This window comes from Capra hircus, chromosome 29 (genome assembly GCF_001704415.2).
Source record: "Capra hircus breed San Clemente chromosome 29, ASM170441v1, whole genome shotgun sequence".
NCBI lineage: Eukaryota > Metazoa > Chordata > Mammalia > Artiodactyla > Bovidae > Capra > Capra hircus.
The window spans coordinates 16,807,045-16,822,845 of record NC_030836.1 but is presented as its reverse complement, the minus strand read 5'-3'; the positions used below and the strand labels follow the sequence as shown (position 1 = coordinate 16,822,845).

Below are 15,801 nucleotides of genomic sequence, written 5' to 3'. Positions count from 1 at the left end.
CAGCAGGGAATAGAAGAAAGAATGAAGTGTTAGCAACAGGGTTAGAAGTATTATTAGCAGCCTGAAAACTTGACAGCAATGGTTCTGTACAATACTGTAATGAAGACTTAGCAGCTCTGACACTGATATATTTCATATTGGATATTACTTGTCAGTGAGCTCACTTATAAGCAGCTACATATCACGGAAGCGGCATGGTTTCACCTGCACCAACACTGCTGACTCTAGCAGAAGAGGGTGCGGTTGACCCGGGTGGCTGCTTGCACCAGGGCTAAGCCAGAGGCTGGCATGGTCAATTCCTCCCCTGCCTGGAGATGCGCACTCAGAGATACGCTCACTGCTGTGTCTCCATTTCTGTGCACGCTGCCCTACTGAGAGTGACCCAGACCTGTGTGGCCCACCATGATCGTCCTCCTGATAGAATGGAGAATTGGAGCTACATTCTGCTTACAGGGGAGAAGGGGACACAGAGAAACAGTCCTGGGAAAGCGGACGGGAAGGAAATATCCTGAGATGATAACCTATCAATAAATTATTTTTTCCCCCAATGTAATTTCCTCCTCCCTCCCTTACAGTCTTTCTTCCATGATCTCTCTACAACTATGGCAGGGAGACAGGAAAGTGGGGTCTCTAATTTAGAAGATGTGAAAATGGAAATCCAGAGAGGGTAAGTGGTCCGGTTTCAGTTCCTCTGCCAAGGTGGGCTGACCCCTAGCCTACGGCTCTCTCTCCACTAAGGCACAGGAAAGAGGAAGACAAGGGGAGCAGCTAGAGGACTGAAGCAAATACACTCAAGGGTTCCCGTCTCCCTGGCAGGTATCTATGCTGGTCAGACTCGTAAAAGAGAGAAAACAAAATGGGCAGAGACTCTCCTGTCAACGGCCTGGTTCTCATTCCACCTGATGTCTGATTTCCTGTGTCCACAGAATGTGAGCTTCTGCTTTTTTTCATGGCCAAAGAGCTCCCCACTTCCTTTGTCCCACTGTGGGTCGGGTGGGTGAACACAGTGCTCTCATCTGCAGGGCGGTGACGGCTGTGGCCAGCCGGCCGGCCGGCCTTCCCCTCCTCTCCCGTGTGCCCTGCAGAGAGGGGTTCTCAGCGGGCACTCACCTCCGGGATAAGTAAACATGGCGCTCAGCCAAGGTGGCCCCCTCTGGGCCCCGTGACGGTGCTTTGGTGAGGCAGAGCTGTGTGGTGGCCTTCTGGGTTTGGGTCTGCCAAGCTGGACCCTGGGCAGGTTCCTTAAATTCCCTGAGTCTCCTTTATCTTATTTGTTAAGGGCAATAGTAATAATTAATAGTAAATAATAGCAAATAATAATAGCAGAGTGGTCTTATTAACACCAGGCAAATAGAAGAGGCCCTGGAAGAGAGAGTTTCCTCTTCCACTGGTCACTTCCCAGCTCAAGGGCCCATCCTGCTCACATGGACTCCAGCCCAGGAGATGGGCAGAGTCTACTCTCTAAAACAGCCCTGAGAAACCCAGCACAGTTTCTGCTGAAAGGGAGGGTGGGCTCCCCCATCTCTAACCGACTGCAGCCTCGGTTTGGTGCCAGGAAGCAGGAAAAAGATTGAAGGGCTTCCAAGGAGTCTAACTCAGTGGCTGGCCACCTCCTCCATCATCTGGACAGCAAGGGTGTCTCCCTGTCCCCAGGGTGGTTTGTCTGCATCTCCGTGCCCCGTGGAGAGCGGCGTTGGCTGCCTCAGAGCCTCCAGCTCACAGGTCAGCCTCTGGGAAGTGACCGGGGAGGCTCTGCTTTGTCCCCTTCTCGGGCCAGTGGGTCCTGCCAGGTGGGCCCATAGGGTGGTGAAGGGACATGCTAGGAACCGTGGGGGAGGCCTCACCGAACATACCTCAGCTCCAGGATGTTGGTGACGTTCCCGGAGGGGAAGATCCTTCGGATGTAGTTGAAATCTCCCACGTAGAGGCTGCCGTCGGCGCCGCACGTGAGGGCCACGGGGGCCAGGAGCTTGTTGCCGTCGGCGAGGCCATTGCAGCTGGGACAGGAAATGCTCCTGCGGCGCCCATTGCCCATGATGCTCCCGATGACAGGCGGCTGCTGAGACACAAACTGGTTCTCCCCGTTTCCCTTGTGCAGGATGCCTGGGAAAGGGCAGAGGAACGGAGTCAGTGATGGGGCTGCGGTGGCTCTCCCTGTGGCTGCAGAGCTGCCCTGGTTTTGCAAGGGATGCCAGATCCCTGCCTACTGCTTCCAGACCCAGCTCCAAGGCTGCCTCACCCCATAAGGAAACCCAGGCTGTCCTGGACAGCACACGCTGCTCTGCTGATAGAATTCCCAGGGCAAGGCTGTAGGACGGGTGCTGTTACCCTCCCAGTATTGACAGGGGACCCCCGACATCATGTATTGATGTATGACATCACACAGATGACAGGAGGAGCACTTCTGAATCCCGGCTCTGAACCATTCAGCTTCACTGACTCTCAAATAAACTGTACACACTGCACGGGCCAAGTTTGTGTCTCCATCACAGCACAGAGCTGTTTTTTTTAAAGTGTGCAATAGCTTTCTGTCTTAAAAAACCCGAAGTTACATACCTTATTTTAAAAAATAGTTTATTACTAAAACGGTAAGCATCAGCAAGTAGTGATTTTTTGTAGGTGGAGGATCTTGCCTTGGTGTTAATGGCACAGCACAGAATTCTTTATGACACTTATCTGTCCTCTCTTTACCATTTCAGGTGTGGAGACAATGTCCTTCCCCCTCTGTATCTCAGTGCCTAGCACAGAACCTGACATAGAGGAGATACCGAGAGATGTTCATAGACATGCATGAAGGAGACTCAGTCTAAACTAGCCCTGGACTTCATTCACCTCCAGACTTCTGTTTGCAGTTATTTTGGCTTTTCTGACACTTATGACCAAACCGAGTCCTAACTACTACTCACAGGTCAGTTTCTGGACGCCTTGTTCTAGCCTATGGAATCTATTTATCTGTTCCTGTAAACAGCATCACACAGTTTTAGGTATTATGGTTTTCCTAAGATAGCTTAACATCTGGCAAGTGCCTCTTTCTTGTTCTTATTTTAAAGAGTGCCACAGCTATTTATAAATTTTTATTTTATTACAGCCTTCAGAATTAGTTTGTTAATCCCTGCCCCCCATACGCAGTGGCTTTGATGGGCATTCTTGCATTTACAGATTAGGTAGGACAGATCTGACATCATCACCATATTTACTTGTCCAATCTTGAAACATAGTCCCAGGGAGCTATCTAACATACATATCTGGGATTTCCCTGGTGGACCAGCAGTTAAGTGTCCGTCTGCCTGTGCAGGGGACACAGGGTCCAATCCTTGGTCTGGGAGGATCCCATATGATGCGAGGCAACTAAGTCCATGTTCCAAAACTACTGAGCCCGTGAGCCTAGAGCCTGCGCTCTGCAACAAAAGAAGCCACTGTAATGAGAAGCCCGTGCATGGTAGCAAAGAGTAGCCCCAGCTCGTCACAACCAGAGACAGCCTGCAGGCAGCAACTCAGACCCACTGCAACCAAAAGGAAATGAATAAATAAATAACCTTTAAAATACAGATCTGCCAGTGGCACTCCATGCTATAACCCCTTCAGAGGCTTGAGGTTTGCCTCTGGGTGGAGCTGAAGGTCCTAATCTTCCTACCTGGGACTCCAGCTGCTCAGGCCCCCACTCCAGCTTTTGCTACTCCCTTCATTCCACCCTGTGCTCAAAGCGCAGTGATCCTTTCTCTCCAATCACTCCTCTCTCAGGCTTCAGGGCTTTGGCATGGACTGCGCTCTCTGCCCAGAATGTCCTTCCTGCTGGATATACACGGCTAATGCTGTAGAGCCCTGGAGACCCAGTTTGGAAGTTCTCTCCAAAGACACAACCTGCTGAACCAAGAAGCTGAGTCAGGGGCTTCTCTTCTGAGCCCCCACAGTGTTCCCAGCTTCCCTCTGTGACGGCACCATCCATGGCATGGTGTGAAAACTGCCTAAGAAGTGTTTGTCTTGCCCAGAGTGTAAGCCCTTGAAGCCCTTCACTTCTGTATCCCCGGTGCCCAGCAGGGACGAGTACAGAGCAGATTGCCAAGGAGTATTTATATTAACCCTTCTGACCAGTGGATCACACAGGAGCCTATGGAATTTGAAGTGTGTGTGTACGTGTGTTTTTGCCTCACAGGGAACAAAGCACATGACACAAGACTCACACCATGGCCTGGCTCCTGGAATTCTACTAATCCACTCACCGCTTTGGATGTTGAGGGCATGGTGCTTGTCCAGGCTCCATCCTCCCAGCTTGGAAGCATCGATTTCATAGCCCTGCAGCACTGCTGTTCTTTTCTCCCACAGGATCAGATCTGGGCAGGATTCATACTCATAACCCACGGAAACTGTAGGAAAAAAAAAGCTCAAAATGCACACGTGAGCAAAGCCTCTTCTTTGGCTTTAGACCTGCATGCAAGGCCCCTGCTTGTCTTTGGTTTGAAAAGAAAGAAGGATCAGATTCCTAAGTGGCAATGAGATCTATATGCAACACTAACCCAGGGAGGCTGAGCCTGAACATCCTTTTTTGCGGTGTGATGGTACACCACCGTGAAGTGAAAGTGTTAGTCTCTCAGCCACGTCTGACTCTTCGTGACCCCATGGACTCTAGCCCGCCAGGGTCCTCTGTCCGAGGAATTCTCCAGACAAGGATATTGGAGTGGGTAGCCATTCCCTCGTCAAGGGGATCTTCCCGACCCAGGGAACGAACCCATGTCTCCTGCATTGCAGGCAGACTCTACCATCTGAGCCATAGGGTAAAACCTTGGTACATCATTAGGAAATGTTAAACAAATGTTCTAAATACTTTAAGGACCCATGTCAACTGATTCCAAGGAAATGGTCTTTAGTATGGAAAATACTTTAGGTACTAAAGTCTTCATGCAGTGTTATTCATAATAGTGGAAAGTTGGAAGTAATCTAAAGGTTGAAAGGGGATGAGAGGTTGAGCAAACCAAGAGCATCCGCTTGAGGAATATCAGCCCCTGGAAATGGTGGTTATGAAGGTCATGGGTGACGTGGAAAGTGCTTAAGGGCTAATGCTGAGTTAAAGGACTGGTTATATACGGCACTAAATCAAAGTTTAAAAAAACTATACACGAAGAAAGAAAATAAATTTTAATGTTAAGAAGTAGTTTTATTTGCTTATAGGACTACGGATAACTTTATTTCTATTTTTTTGGCCCATTTATCACATTTTTATTGATGAACATGGAAGTACTTGAACAAAGAAAAAAAAATCCAAAATCACTGATAATGAATACATGGAAAAGGAGCTCCTTTAGGGTACTCTGAAAGATGGAAGTTGCTTTGAGGTCTCAAAACTTGAAAATCTCCAGTTTCACTTCTGTTCCATGGATCCAGGCCTCCTCAGGGGATCACTGGGGGGCAGGCTAACCATGGAGGACTCCCCAAGGCTGGGTTTGTGAAAAGCCCTGTGACCGCCCTATGGAAAGGGACTGGCAGACACAGGAATGCTGTTTCTTCCGAGTATCTCTCTGGGCAGACACTGCTTTCCAGCGGGCAATACCCTGCCACATGCTCAAGATGGGAATTAACACTTGGGCAGCTCTTTAGAGCTTCCTTTAGGTGCCAGGAGAGACTGCTGGCTCCCCACAGCAGGACGGAATGTGCTGGAACGTGCTTCTGTGGTCTCCTCCCTGTGACCTTGAGCCCCGCAAGGAGCCACTCTCTGCTTTTTTTGTGGTCCCCAGTCATCTCAGGAAAGCAACCCTCAGCCCCAGTGTCTGTGCAGAGAGGCCTTGACGGGCTGGAGAGCACTCAGAGCTCTCACGTCACCTGAAAGAGGTGGCAAGGCTTCATTGCTTTTGAAAAGACCACAGAAGCACCTTGGCTTCCAGAAGGGACTGTGAACAGCGAGGGACAGCATCTTGGCTCCCAGCATCCCCAGTGGGAAGGGGGCGGAATGCAAAACTGTAGGGGAGCTCTGGGGAAAATCCGGCCCAGCTCCATCCCTGTGCAGCCCTGGGAAGTCCCCTCACCTCTCTGGGCCTCAGCTTCCTCGTGCAGAATACGAGGACACGTTCTGACTCACAGGGCGGTTGTGAGGATTAACTGAGATATCAGTGTATAGAGAGTTCACCCCCCGGAGCAGATGCTCAACAGACCCTCTTCTTGCCTGCCTATCTTGCTTCCTTCTCCCCTCCTCTCCTTTCTTTTTACATTACTTCTTCTCTGCCTCCTCACTCTGCCTTTGATGAATCTAGAAAGGGAATGAAACTGGAGCAAGGATCAAACAAGGGCAGAAAACCAAGAGCCCTGTTCCCCTAAACCTTCCTGTCTCCTGAGGATGGCGCTGGGGCCTGCAGTGGGGAGGCTTACCAAAGGCTTCTGAGAGCCCGAACACCTTCTGGTTGTAGACGTCCGTCTTGTCCCAGATGAAGTAATAGGACAGGTCTGGGGCGGCGGCAAACCACTTCCTGAAGAGGCGGCCCTCAACCGCCACCATAAGGTGGACCTTCATGAGGTTGAAGGGGATGGTGGGGTGGGTGAGGCTGATCCTCAGGACAGATTTGTAGCCGGGGGTCCGGCTGCTCAGGTAGCTCAGCCTCATCTTGCAGCCGGAGATGGCGATTTCCTCCTGCAAAGCCTGGAGAGACAGATCACAGTGGGTGACGGTCACGGAATCACTGGCAGAAGGGAGGCGGCCACAGCCCCATGGACTGTGGGTGTTGGAAGGGCAGAGGAGGAAGAGGGGGAAGGAGGAGGAAGCAGACTGCAAAGAGGAGTGGGAGGAGGAGGGAGGAGGGAGTGGGGGAGGAAGACAAGAGCCAGAGGTCTGGTGTCTGGGGCGCATGCTCAAGTGGCACATCCCTGCCTCTTTGAGCCTCTGGCTCTTCCTCCTTTCAACAGGGATGACGATGTTCAACTCACTGCATTAGTGAGAGGATAAGATAACGCGTGTAAAAAATACTCAACGTCACCTTTCATTCACCTGCTGCGCCAGCCCAGAAGACCCACGGAACCTCGGTGTTGCAGTTTCCCCACTGGGTTAGTTTGCGGACCAGGGAAGGTCACGTATATATATGGCCTAGCACATAATGGTTACCCAATAAATGTTTCTAAGCGGGATGACGGTACTGTGGCTGTTGCTGCTGCTGCTGCTGGAAGCAGGGGGCATTGTGAAGACAGACCTTGCCCTGGGATCAATGTGGAGAGCTGTCTCAACTAGAAGAACTGCTGCTCTCTCGAAACCTTCCTAAGGTAAGATCTGTTACAAGCGACTTTCCTCTTCAGGAGGGTGAACAGAGGCTACGAGATGTTGATGGAGCCATTAGGCGGGGCTGGCAATACAGGCTGCCAGGGACCAGGAGCGAATGGCCCCAGCTCACCAGCAGAAAGAGGGCAGACGGGCTGCTCGGAGCCTGCGTGTTCCAAGGCTGCGCTGGAGGAGCAGCGTGGTGGGGAAGGCAGTGCTCCACCTGCTAGGGCAAAGAGCTCAGCTCCAAGACAGGACGCTGAAATGAAAGGCCAAGACGCCGAGCATGTGGCTGAAGGGGAGAACTTTTATCGGCTTGATGCTCTGGGCTGTTTCAAGAAGGGGACGTCAAATCAACTGAGGTTAACATATCCATTAAAAGGACAGTGATTATTTTACTCTCGTGTTCACAGGGGAACTGGGCCTTCACAAAGAAAGGCCTCTTCCTTTCTGTCCATGTCATAGATGGTAATGAATTCTCACTGGTGCTCCATTATCCTGAACACATGATGTTTCCGGGATGGGGGCCTGTATGACAGCAATCTTCCCCAGCTTCGGCTCACAAGTTCTAAGCAAAGCAGGGCTCGAGTGCCATCCTGATGCGCTCATACATATTTAGTAATACTTTCCTTAACACACCCTTTAAAATGCACATCTCCCTGTACTTGCAAAGGCTAGCCAATGACAGGACTGGGGAAACCCAGATGTCATGTATTTCATGATATCTGATAATAAGCAAGGTTTGTGACCCAGCCAGGCTTGTAGACATTCAGCCCAGGGAGCACTGTAAAGAGGAGGGGGACCCTTCACCTCATTTGTCCCAAAGTCCCTGCTCCTGGGAAGCTGTCTTGCTGGAGCCAAACCAGGGCTGAGTAACAAACCATCCCTCTCCAGCAAGCTCCATCTCCACTGACAACCATCTCCTAAGAAAGGTCAGCCTGGTGGTAGAGACAGGAGACAGGCGCTGAATCTCTGAAAAGGAGTGAAGTTTCAACCTGAGGGTGCAAAGAGAATTCCTAAATTGCTGCATTTTCTTCCTCTGGGCTGCGTCTGAAGCCACTCAATAGGGCACAGCAGAGAAATGTGCCTGCTTAGCCAGGCAAGAAATACACGCACGAACACGTCTAAACGCCCCACTGCCGCGACACTGGAGATCATTAAGCTGCTGGTGGCCAGAGCTCTCGTTAGGCTGGTGGGACGGCTGGGGCTTCTCCTCCAGCTTCCGCACTGTCATCCCTTGTCCCTCCCAGCCTTCCTTTCTGCCATGAGAAACGGAGCCCGGATGGCAAAAGAAATTCAACTCCACACAGCTATGTGAGGCAGAGAATCTATCTTGATTTCTATCAGATTAAAATGCATTTTTCCAAATTACTTCCTTTTAATGATAATGGAGTAAAGCACTTACGTGCATGGATTTGAGCCACAGCACTCATTAACTAGCCTGAAGGCGGAGCATGTAAAATAATCTTCATAATAATACTGGTATAAAATCTGTCGAGCACTTAGTAGGTGCCAGATATTGTGTGAGGCATCTCATACATGTTTTCTCATTTAATCTTCAGTGTGATGCAAACATTTGGGACCTCCTGTCTCACTCCTCTTGGTGGAAATTATCATCGCTATTTTTAACAGAAATAATGAGAGAGGGGAGACAATGGAAGTTGGGGAAAGGGGACGTAGAAGTGAAGTGGATGGCAGAGTGGAGAGGGAGTGGGGATTTATTATGTGTTGGAGGATGCCAGGCACTTTAAAGGGCTCACGTGTATTAAATGTGTAAGGGGGTGGTCATCATAGCCTGACACCACCCCGTTGTGGGGTCTTGGCTGCCGGTTTCGGGTGGTGGGCTGATGGCTCTCTCTGTCCCCTGTCTCTGAGATCCTCCCCCACCCCCTAAATGAAATAAAGCATGGAGAAATGCAGCTCAGAAACCCAGGTGTACCTGGATTTCCGGGACAATGGGGCCCTTCTCTGCACAGGAGCTGGCGAAGGACGTCAGCGGGGAAGGAGACACGACAGGGTTGGGGCGGGCGAAGCTGCTCAGGTCACAGCTGGGGATCTCATTCTCCTCGTGCCGCATGACGATGGTTTCCATGACGAAGAAGCGATCCCAAGGCAGCCAGAGGGTGTGCTCCTGTGCGATGAAGGGGGCCCGCTCGAACCGCAGGATGATGGAGACGCCGCCGTTGGTGACCAGGTCAAAGCTGTTTGGGAGGGAAGGGTGTGAATGAGAGGAGCGGCAGCCAGAGGAGGAGGGAGGCAGAGAGAGAAAGGAGGAAAAATTACACCAAAGGGTCTCAGCACTTGCTGAGGGAGACCCTAACACCTCAAAGACCTGACCGCAGTCACGCACAGTGACCCAGATCCCGGAGGGCATTACTGTTTTGAAAGTGATTCACCACAGAGAATTTGCCAAGACCAAATAATAACCTGCTATGGAGAACCGTTTTCCAGGACACAGGACCACTGATGAGCTTCTGCTGTGGCACTTCTGGTACTTAGGGCCTCTTAGAGCTGAACTCAGTGAAAGTTTAACGCCCTGCCCGGCGTTAGGAGCCCTAAGCTGAGTCCTGGCTCTGCCATGGGCTACTGTGTGATCTTGGGTAAGTCATTTAGCCTCTCTGATTCTCAACTGTCTCATCTGTAAAAGGCAAATGTTCCAATAAATTCTTCTTAAGTCATTAAGATTCTGTGACTCCTCCGCAATTTTAGGGATTCCCTGGTGGCGCAGTGGTAAAGAATCCGCCTGCCAATGCAGGAGACCCAGGTTCGATCCCTGGGTCAGGAAGACCCCTTGGAGGAGACAACGGCAACTCACCCCAGTATTCTTGCCTGGGAAATCCCATGGATGGAGAAGCCTGGCAGGCTACAGGCCCATGGGGTCGCAAAAAGAGTTGGACATGGCTGAGCAACTAAATAACAATAACAACAATAGTAACTTTAACTCTGATTATGATACTCAACCAGGCTTCTGGAGTTACAAACGGTGAAGTAAGTTTAGAGGAGGGTGCAGTTAGAATCACCGTAACTTAAGTGAAAGGGGAACCAGAAGACGGGGTCCCAAACTCTGAGATGAGATGAGATCTCTGCGGCAGTATCGCTGAGAGGTGGTCACGCAGCCCTTGTTCATTGCCCCTTGGGGATGGCCGGGCACTTGTTGGCAGCTCTGCTTTTGGCTCAAGCGTCTTAATTCCCATCACCTGCAGGCAAACCTGCCAGGGTACTGGTCCATTCAAGCCTTGGCATGGAGCTTTTTTTTTTTTTAAATCCCAGGAAACCAAGTTCCCATTTGTGCCCCATGCTTCTAACACTGCCTCATACAGTGTCTGAGCTGGGGACTCTGCAGCTTTGTGGCCAGAAACCAGGCGAGCTCACGTTATAGAAGATGGCAAAGGAGGCCCAGCGGCAAGCCCAGATGCGTCCCTAGTTCTGCAGGCAGCGTCTGCTTTGTCAAGTAGAGTGTGTGGCTGCTTCTTAAGATCTCACGTTCAATGTACAACAAGATTAATTCAGACCCACCCCCATCAAAACAGAAAGTTCAAAATCAAGTAACAGCTGACTCACTGGAAGCGAACTTCACCGCCATCTGACCTAGTCCTCTCTCCGAATCTGATGCTGTACTTCCTTCTACAGAATCACCTCCAAGGAGCCAAATTTCCAGTGATGAGATGCTCTGGCCCCAGGAGGACTGTCTCGTCTCTGGTTAGTCCTGGCTGTTAGTAGACTTTTCGCGGGGTGGGGGGGCGTGTGTGGGCGGAGTAAGCCTGGCTCCCTCTCCTTACAGCGCCTTAGCCACTAGGCCTTGTTCTTCCTGCTTGGGTGACTTCAAACTAGTCTGCCTCTGCCTTGGACAGTCCTCTAGGACCTGGAAACGTTGATCCTGTCCACCTGCCACCTCCCGGCTCTGATGTCTCTTTGGACAGAGCCCTTCAGCTCTTACTCTCAGGATGCATTTCCAAGGCCTGTCCTCATCTTGCTCTTTTGGAGGAAGGGCTTCTGCTAACTCCTGGCCCACTCAGGATTCCAGTCCCCTCCCCAGGTCCCCTCTGCACCATGTACACTCCTCCTAAGAGCCCACATGACTGTGCACTGGAATCCCACATTCACTCAGACCCAGGGACACCGATTTCGCTCAGTCTCTCCAAACTTCACCCAGTGTTTCATGGTTATATGAACAGTTTACAGAATGGATGCATGAGTGACACTGTCAGTTTCTTCTGAACTGACTGTACACTGAGCACCCTAAGTCCTTCCCTCCTTGGGCTGCTACTCTAAGTCAATCCAGTGTTTACCTGTGTAGCTGGTTTTTGGGACCCTTACCCCAGGACCTCATTTTCATCCCAGATAAGCACACCTGGCAGGATTAGCCTCATTGCTCCAGTTTGCTCTTCCCTCTTCTAGAAGCTGCAGGGGTTTTGCACTGAACTAGCATTAAATCTTGCTCTTGGTAGATGGTGCCCTCGGATTTGGGTTCCCAAGCTCCAAAGCCTGACTCTTCTGTGTTATGCTAAACCTTTTTATCTGTTTTGCCTGCTCGTCACTGAGGCCCTTCTAGGTTCACGTAACCTCTGTGTAGAGGAAGTTGGGTACCACCATCCTTTGATACTTGATGATAGAGAAAAACCAGGGAAAGTGTTTATTTTCAGCTAAGAGTTTAGGTGTTGGCTTTGTTTGGGGAAAACACTCAGGGAACAAGTTTTCTGTCACAGAAATGACAGCATTGGTACTTTGACAGGACATTTTTTTTTAACACCAAAAGCATTTTGTTTTGGGGTACATTTGATCAACACTGTCGTGGACAGGACATTTTTTTTAACCAAAAGCACTTTGTTTTGGGGTACAGTCGGTCAACACTGTCGTGGACAGGACATTTTTTTTAACCAAAAGCACTTTGTTTTGGGGTACAGTCGGTCAACACTGTCGTGGACAGGACATTTTTTTTAACCAAAAGCACTTTGTTTTGGGGTACAGTCGGTCAACACTGTTGTGGACAGGACATTTTTTTAACCAAAAGCACTTTGTTTTGGGGTACAGTTGATCAACACTTTTGTGGCAGTGTCAGGTGAACAGCGTGACGGAACATTTTTAACTGTCAAGCAGGACTGTGGCCTGACTTACACGCTCCCTTCACATGAGGATAAGTGTGGGGAGGGAATGAAGACAAAATGAAAAGACACTTTCTCAAGGCCACGAGCCAGCTGGGGGTGGCTTCTGCCAAGAGCCAGGCCCGCTCACCTGAAGGGAAACCTCGCTGCGGACACGGCTGTGCTTCTGGCCTCAGAGGGAAGGCCTGCTGCTCGCATGAAGCCAGACTTGGTGACGGCTGGCCAGAGCGCTGCTATTTAGTCCACGGTGGCTGACATCGCCTGCCTGCGCCCCAGCCTCCCTGTGTGAGCTGAAGTTGGTGATCACTGTCACTTGGCAGAGTTATTGATTAGACCGGTGAGATAATGGATGAGGAAAGCGCTGGGCTCCATTCCCTGGGCTTTGTGCTTCAGTGACTCTGAGCTGCTTCTCTTGTCTGCTAATTCCTCTAAATTTTTCCTCATGACTTCTATTTTCCGTCTTTATAATGATCTGTTTGGCTAGCTTCCCTGCTACTGTCTTCTGTTTGTGAAATCTTCTTACAACTTGAGGTCTGGCATTTCAGCATGGGGTGTGTGTGTGTGTGTAAGTGTGAGGGGGTGTGTAAGTGTGAGGGTGTGTGTGTGTGTGTAAGTGTGAGGGTGTGTGTAAGTGTGAGGGTGTGTGTAAGTGTGAGGGGGTATGTGTGTGTGTAAGTGTGAGGGTGTGTGTAAGTGTGAGGGTGTGTGTGTGTAAGTGTGAGGGTGTGTGTGTAAGTGTGAGGGTGTGTGTGTAAGTGTGAGGGTGTGTGTGTGTGTGTAAGTGTGAGGGTGTGTGTGTGTGTAACTGTGAGGGGGTGTGGGTGTGTGTGTAAGTGTGAGGGGGATGGGCATCTGGGTAAAGGCAAAGTGCCTGCAGCACAAGTGAGGAATACAAAGATGAATTGGACCTGGGCCCTGGACTTGCATATACTATTATCTCCAGGCTGTGTCTCTAGCCTTTCAGTTTCTCCTGGGTGTGAGAGGTAACAGAGAAGGTGAGTCAGGAAAACACGGGAGGGAAATTGGCACGATGCTCCCCATTCACATACAACAAACCGGGCTCTTCAGAGAGTAAGTAACGCTTAGAGAATAAGTAATGACTTTCCCATGCATTATGTAGTGTCTGAGATGGGAAGAAAGTGTAAGCTCCATAAATGCACTTGTAAGAACTGTTCTGAAACTCAAGCTCTAGGTTATGGCTGAGTCTGGCCACTCTGGTGTGATTTAGTTGGTTAGTTCAGGAAATACGACTGGCACTTACCACCCAGGACGACCATGCTCTCATGTGGAGACTGCAGGGACAGCGCAGCAGGAGGAATCAGAGCCTGGAGGTGCTAAGTGCGCACTGCCCACGGCCCACCAAACTTAGTGGACTCTAGTGTGTCTTACGGACCCATCCTAAGCAAGCACAGTGAGCCGAGGATGGACGATTTGCTATCTCATAAGAACGATGGACAAGCTATTTTTTTTAATTAAAAAAAAATGTTTCGGCCATGCTGTGCAGTATACAGGACCTTAGTTCCCTGACCAGGGATTGAACCCCTGCCATCTGCAGTGGAAGCACGGAGTCTTAACCACTACACTGCCCGGGAAGATTCCTGGACAAGTTTTATGGAAAAAAAAAAAAAGCAGCCCCCATGACTCCTTTTTGATGACTGTTTCACAGCAGGTAATAATGTAGTCAGGATACCTGTTGCCTACAATGCTGACATCTGCCATTTCCATAAAGCAGGCAGCCCAAAGGTGGAAGATGGGAAAAACACCAGGAGGGAGGAGACTTCTCTGTGCTGTATCGCGAGTCTACACTGAGGTGCTTCTGGGGGTCAGTGGCCTGGCCTGGCCTGGGGAAGACAGCCCCTGGGGACTGGCCGCCAACCTCTTCCATTCACAGGGAGGGGGAGGAGGGGGGAACAGGGGGGAGGAGGAGGCAGTTGGCCCCCCATGCAAAGCATGCCAGTCCCATCTAAGAGGCACATGTGTCTACAAACAGATGAGACTTTACTTCATTATCACCTCGGCCAGGACACGTTCACATCTGAGACTGGATTAAAGAGGCGCTAAAATCAATCAGGCTGGGGCACAATTTCCAACACAGAGTGAAAATCAACCTTATGGGCCCACACTCAGCCAGATGGAGTGCCACTACCTGATTTTATTAAAAATAGAGGACTTGTCACCACTGACAGCCTAAATATCCCACTTTCCTCCTTTCCCTCCCCTTCTCTCTGAAATAGTCTTATGGCTTGCACTGGAATCATCACCTTCTTAATTTGTAATTTTAATAAACAGCTAATATTTATTGTATACTTACTATGTGTTAGACCCTGAAGATACAGGGTGAACCAGAGTGGGGCAGGGAACTAAAATTTATTAAACACCTAGTATGTGCATGGCGTTTTTCTATCAAAGAACCGAATACTTACCACGCCACTGGGTAAGACTGATGATATTAGGGACCACTTAACAGATGAAGAACGTGAGGCCGAGAGAGGCTTGGAGATAGGTCCAAGAACACATGGCCAGCAAACGGGGGAGCTAGAGTGATTAGAGAGACTTGACTTCATTCAGGCTGGTAACCTAAAGGTCCTCACCGGGATCTGAAGGTCAGAGTTCAGGTATCAAGCAGCAGCTTCCATAGACCTAGGTGGTTGCAGGTGGAACCCTGCAGCAGGAATGCTAAGACTTTAGGAGCTGTCTGATCTGTAGAAAATGGTCCATGTGACAGTATTTTATATCATAAGCTATGAAACAGGAAAATATATATAAGGTACCTAGTGCTTACTCTGAGAACCAAATAAGAAAAAACTGCTTAATTTAGAGCCAAGATGACTCAGGACAGAGTCAGCTATAAGACCTCACTCACAGCAAGCGAGTTGCAGGGTTGAGTACATGGATGCAGGTCCTCTGACTCCAGGTCCCATCCTCTCTGCACGATGTCATTCCAGCAGCAGCTATGTTGGCAAGACCACGAGTACAGGGCCTGTACTAGCACTGGTTGCCAAAAGTCCTCTTACCTGCCATCCTGCCTGCTGATGGTGTATCCAAAGAGAGGGTTATTGACAAAACTGATATTCACACCAACCAGTGGGGTCCCATCCGACGTCATGACTTGACCACGAATGACACATGCATGCCTGTGGGTGGAAGAGAGAGAATAACATGACCTACTTACGATGACAGAACCCTGGCTAGCAGGTAAGAAGGCAGAAGGCAGGTCACTCAGATAGATCTTGGCATCCAGGGGCTCATGGTATCCACTCAACATGAGCACTACTTTTTTATTTACTGCCTCAATCTTTTTAGATTAGTACAAAAGTTAATGTGTCCTCCGACTGTGAATTTTAAACCATTATAACTAGGCTCAAATACATCTTCATTAATCAAAATAGGAACCATTACAATGAATACATTTTTGCTAATGAGAAATAAGTTTGTTTATTCCTGTAGCATAAAAATCTGTGCTTT

At 49.8% G+C, this 15,801-nt stretch overlaps 1 protein-coding gene across 1 annotated transcript in view; it reads right to left on the bottom strand.

Annotated features, from left to right (window-relative positions):
• Positions 1-15,801, bottom strand: part of TENM4 (teneurin transmembrane protein 4) — a 682,188-nt gene that overhangs the window by 62,986 nt on the left and 603,401 nt on the right. Inside the window, exons 18-22 of the mRNA XM_018043333.1 lie at positions 15,351-15,470; positions 9,174-9,435; positions 6,358-6,625; positions 4,221-4,364; positions 1,854-2,103 (exon numbers count right to left, since the gene is read on the bottom strand). Of these exons, the coding sequence (XP_017898822.1) occupies positions 1,854-2,103; positions 4,221-4,364; positions 6,358-6,625; positions 9,174-9,435; positions 15,351-15,470 (1,044 nt within the window). The remainder of the gene's footprint in view (positions 1-1,853; positions 2,104-4,220; positions 4,365-6,357; positions 6,626-9,173; positions 9,436-15,350; positions 15,471-15,801) is intronic.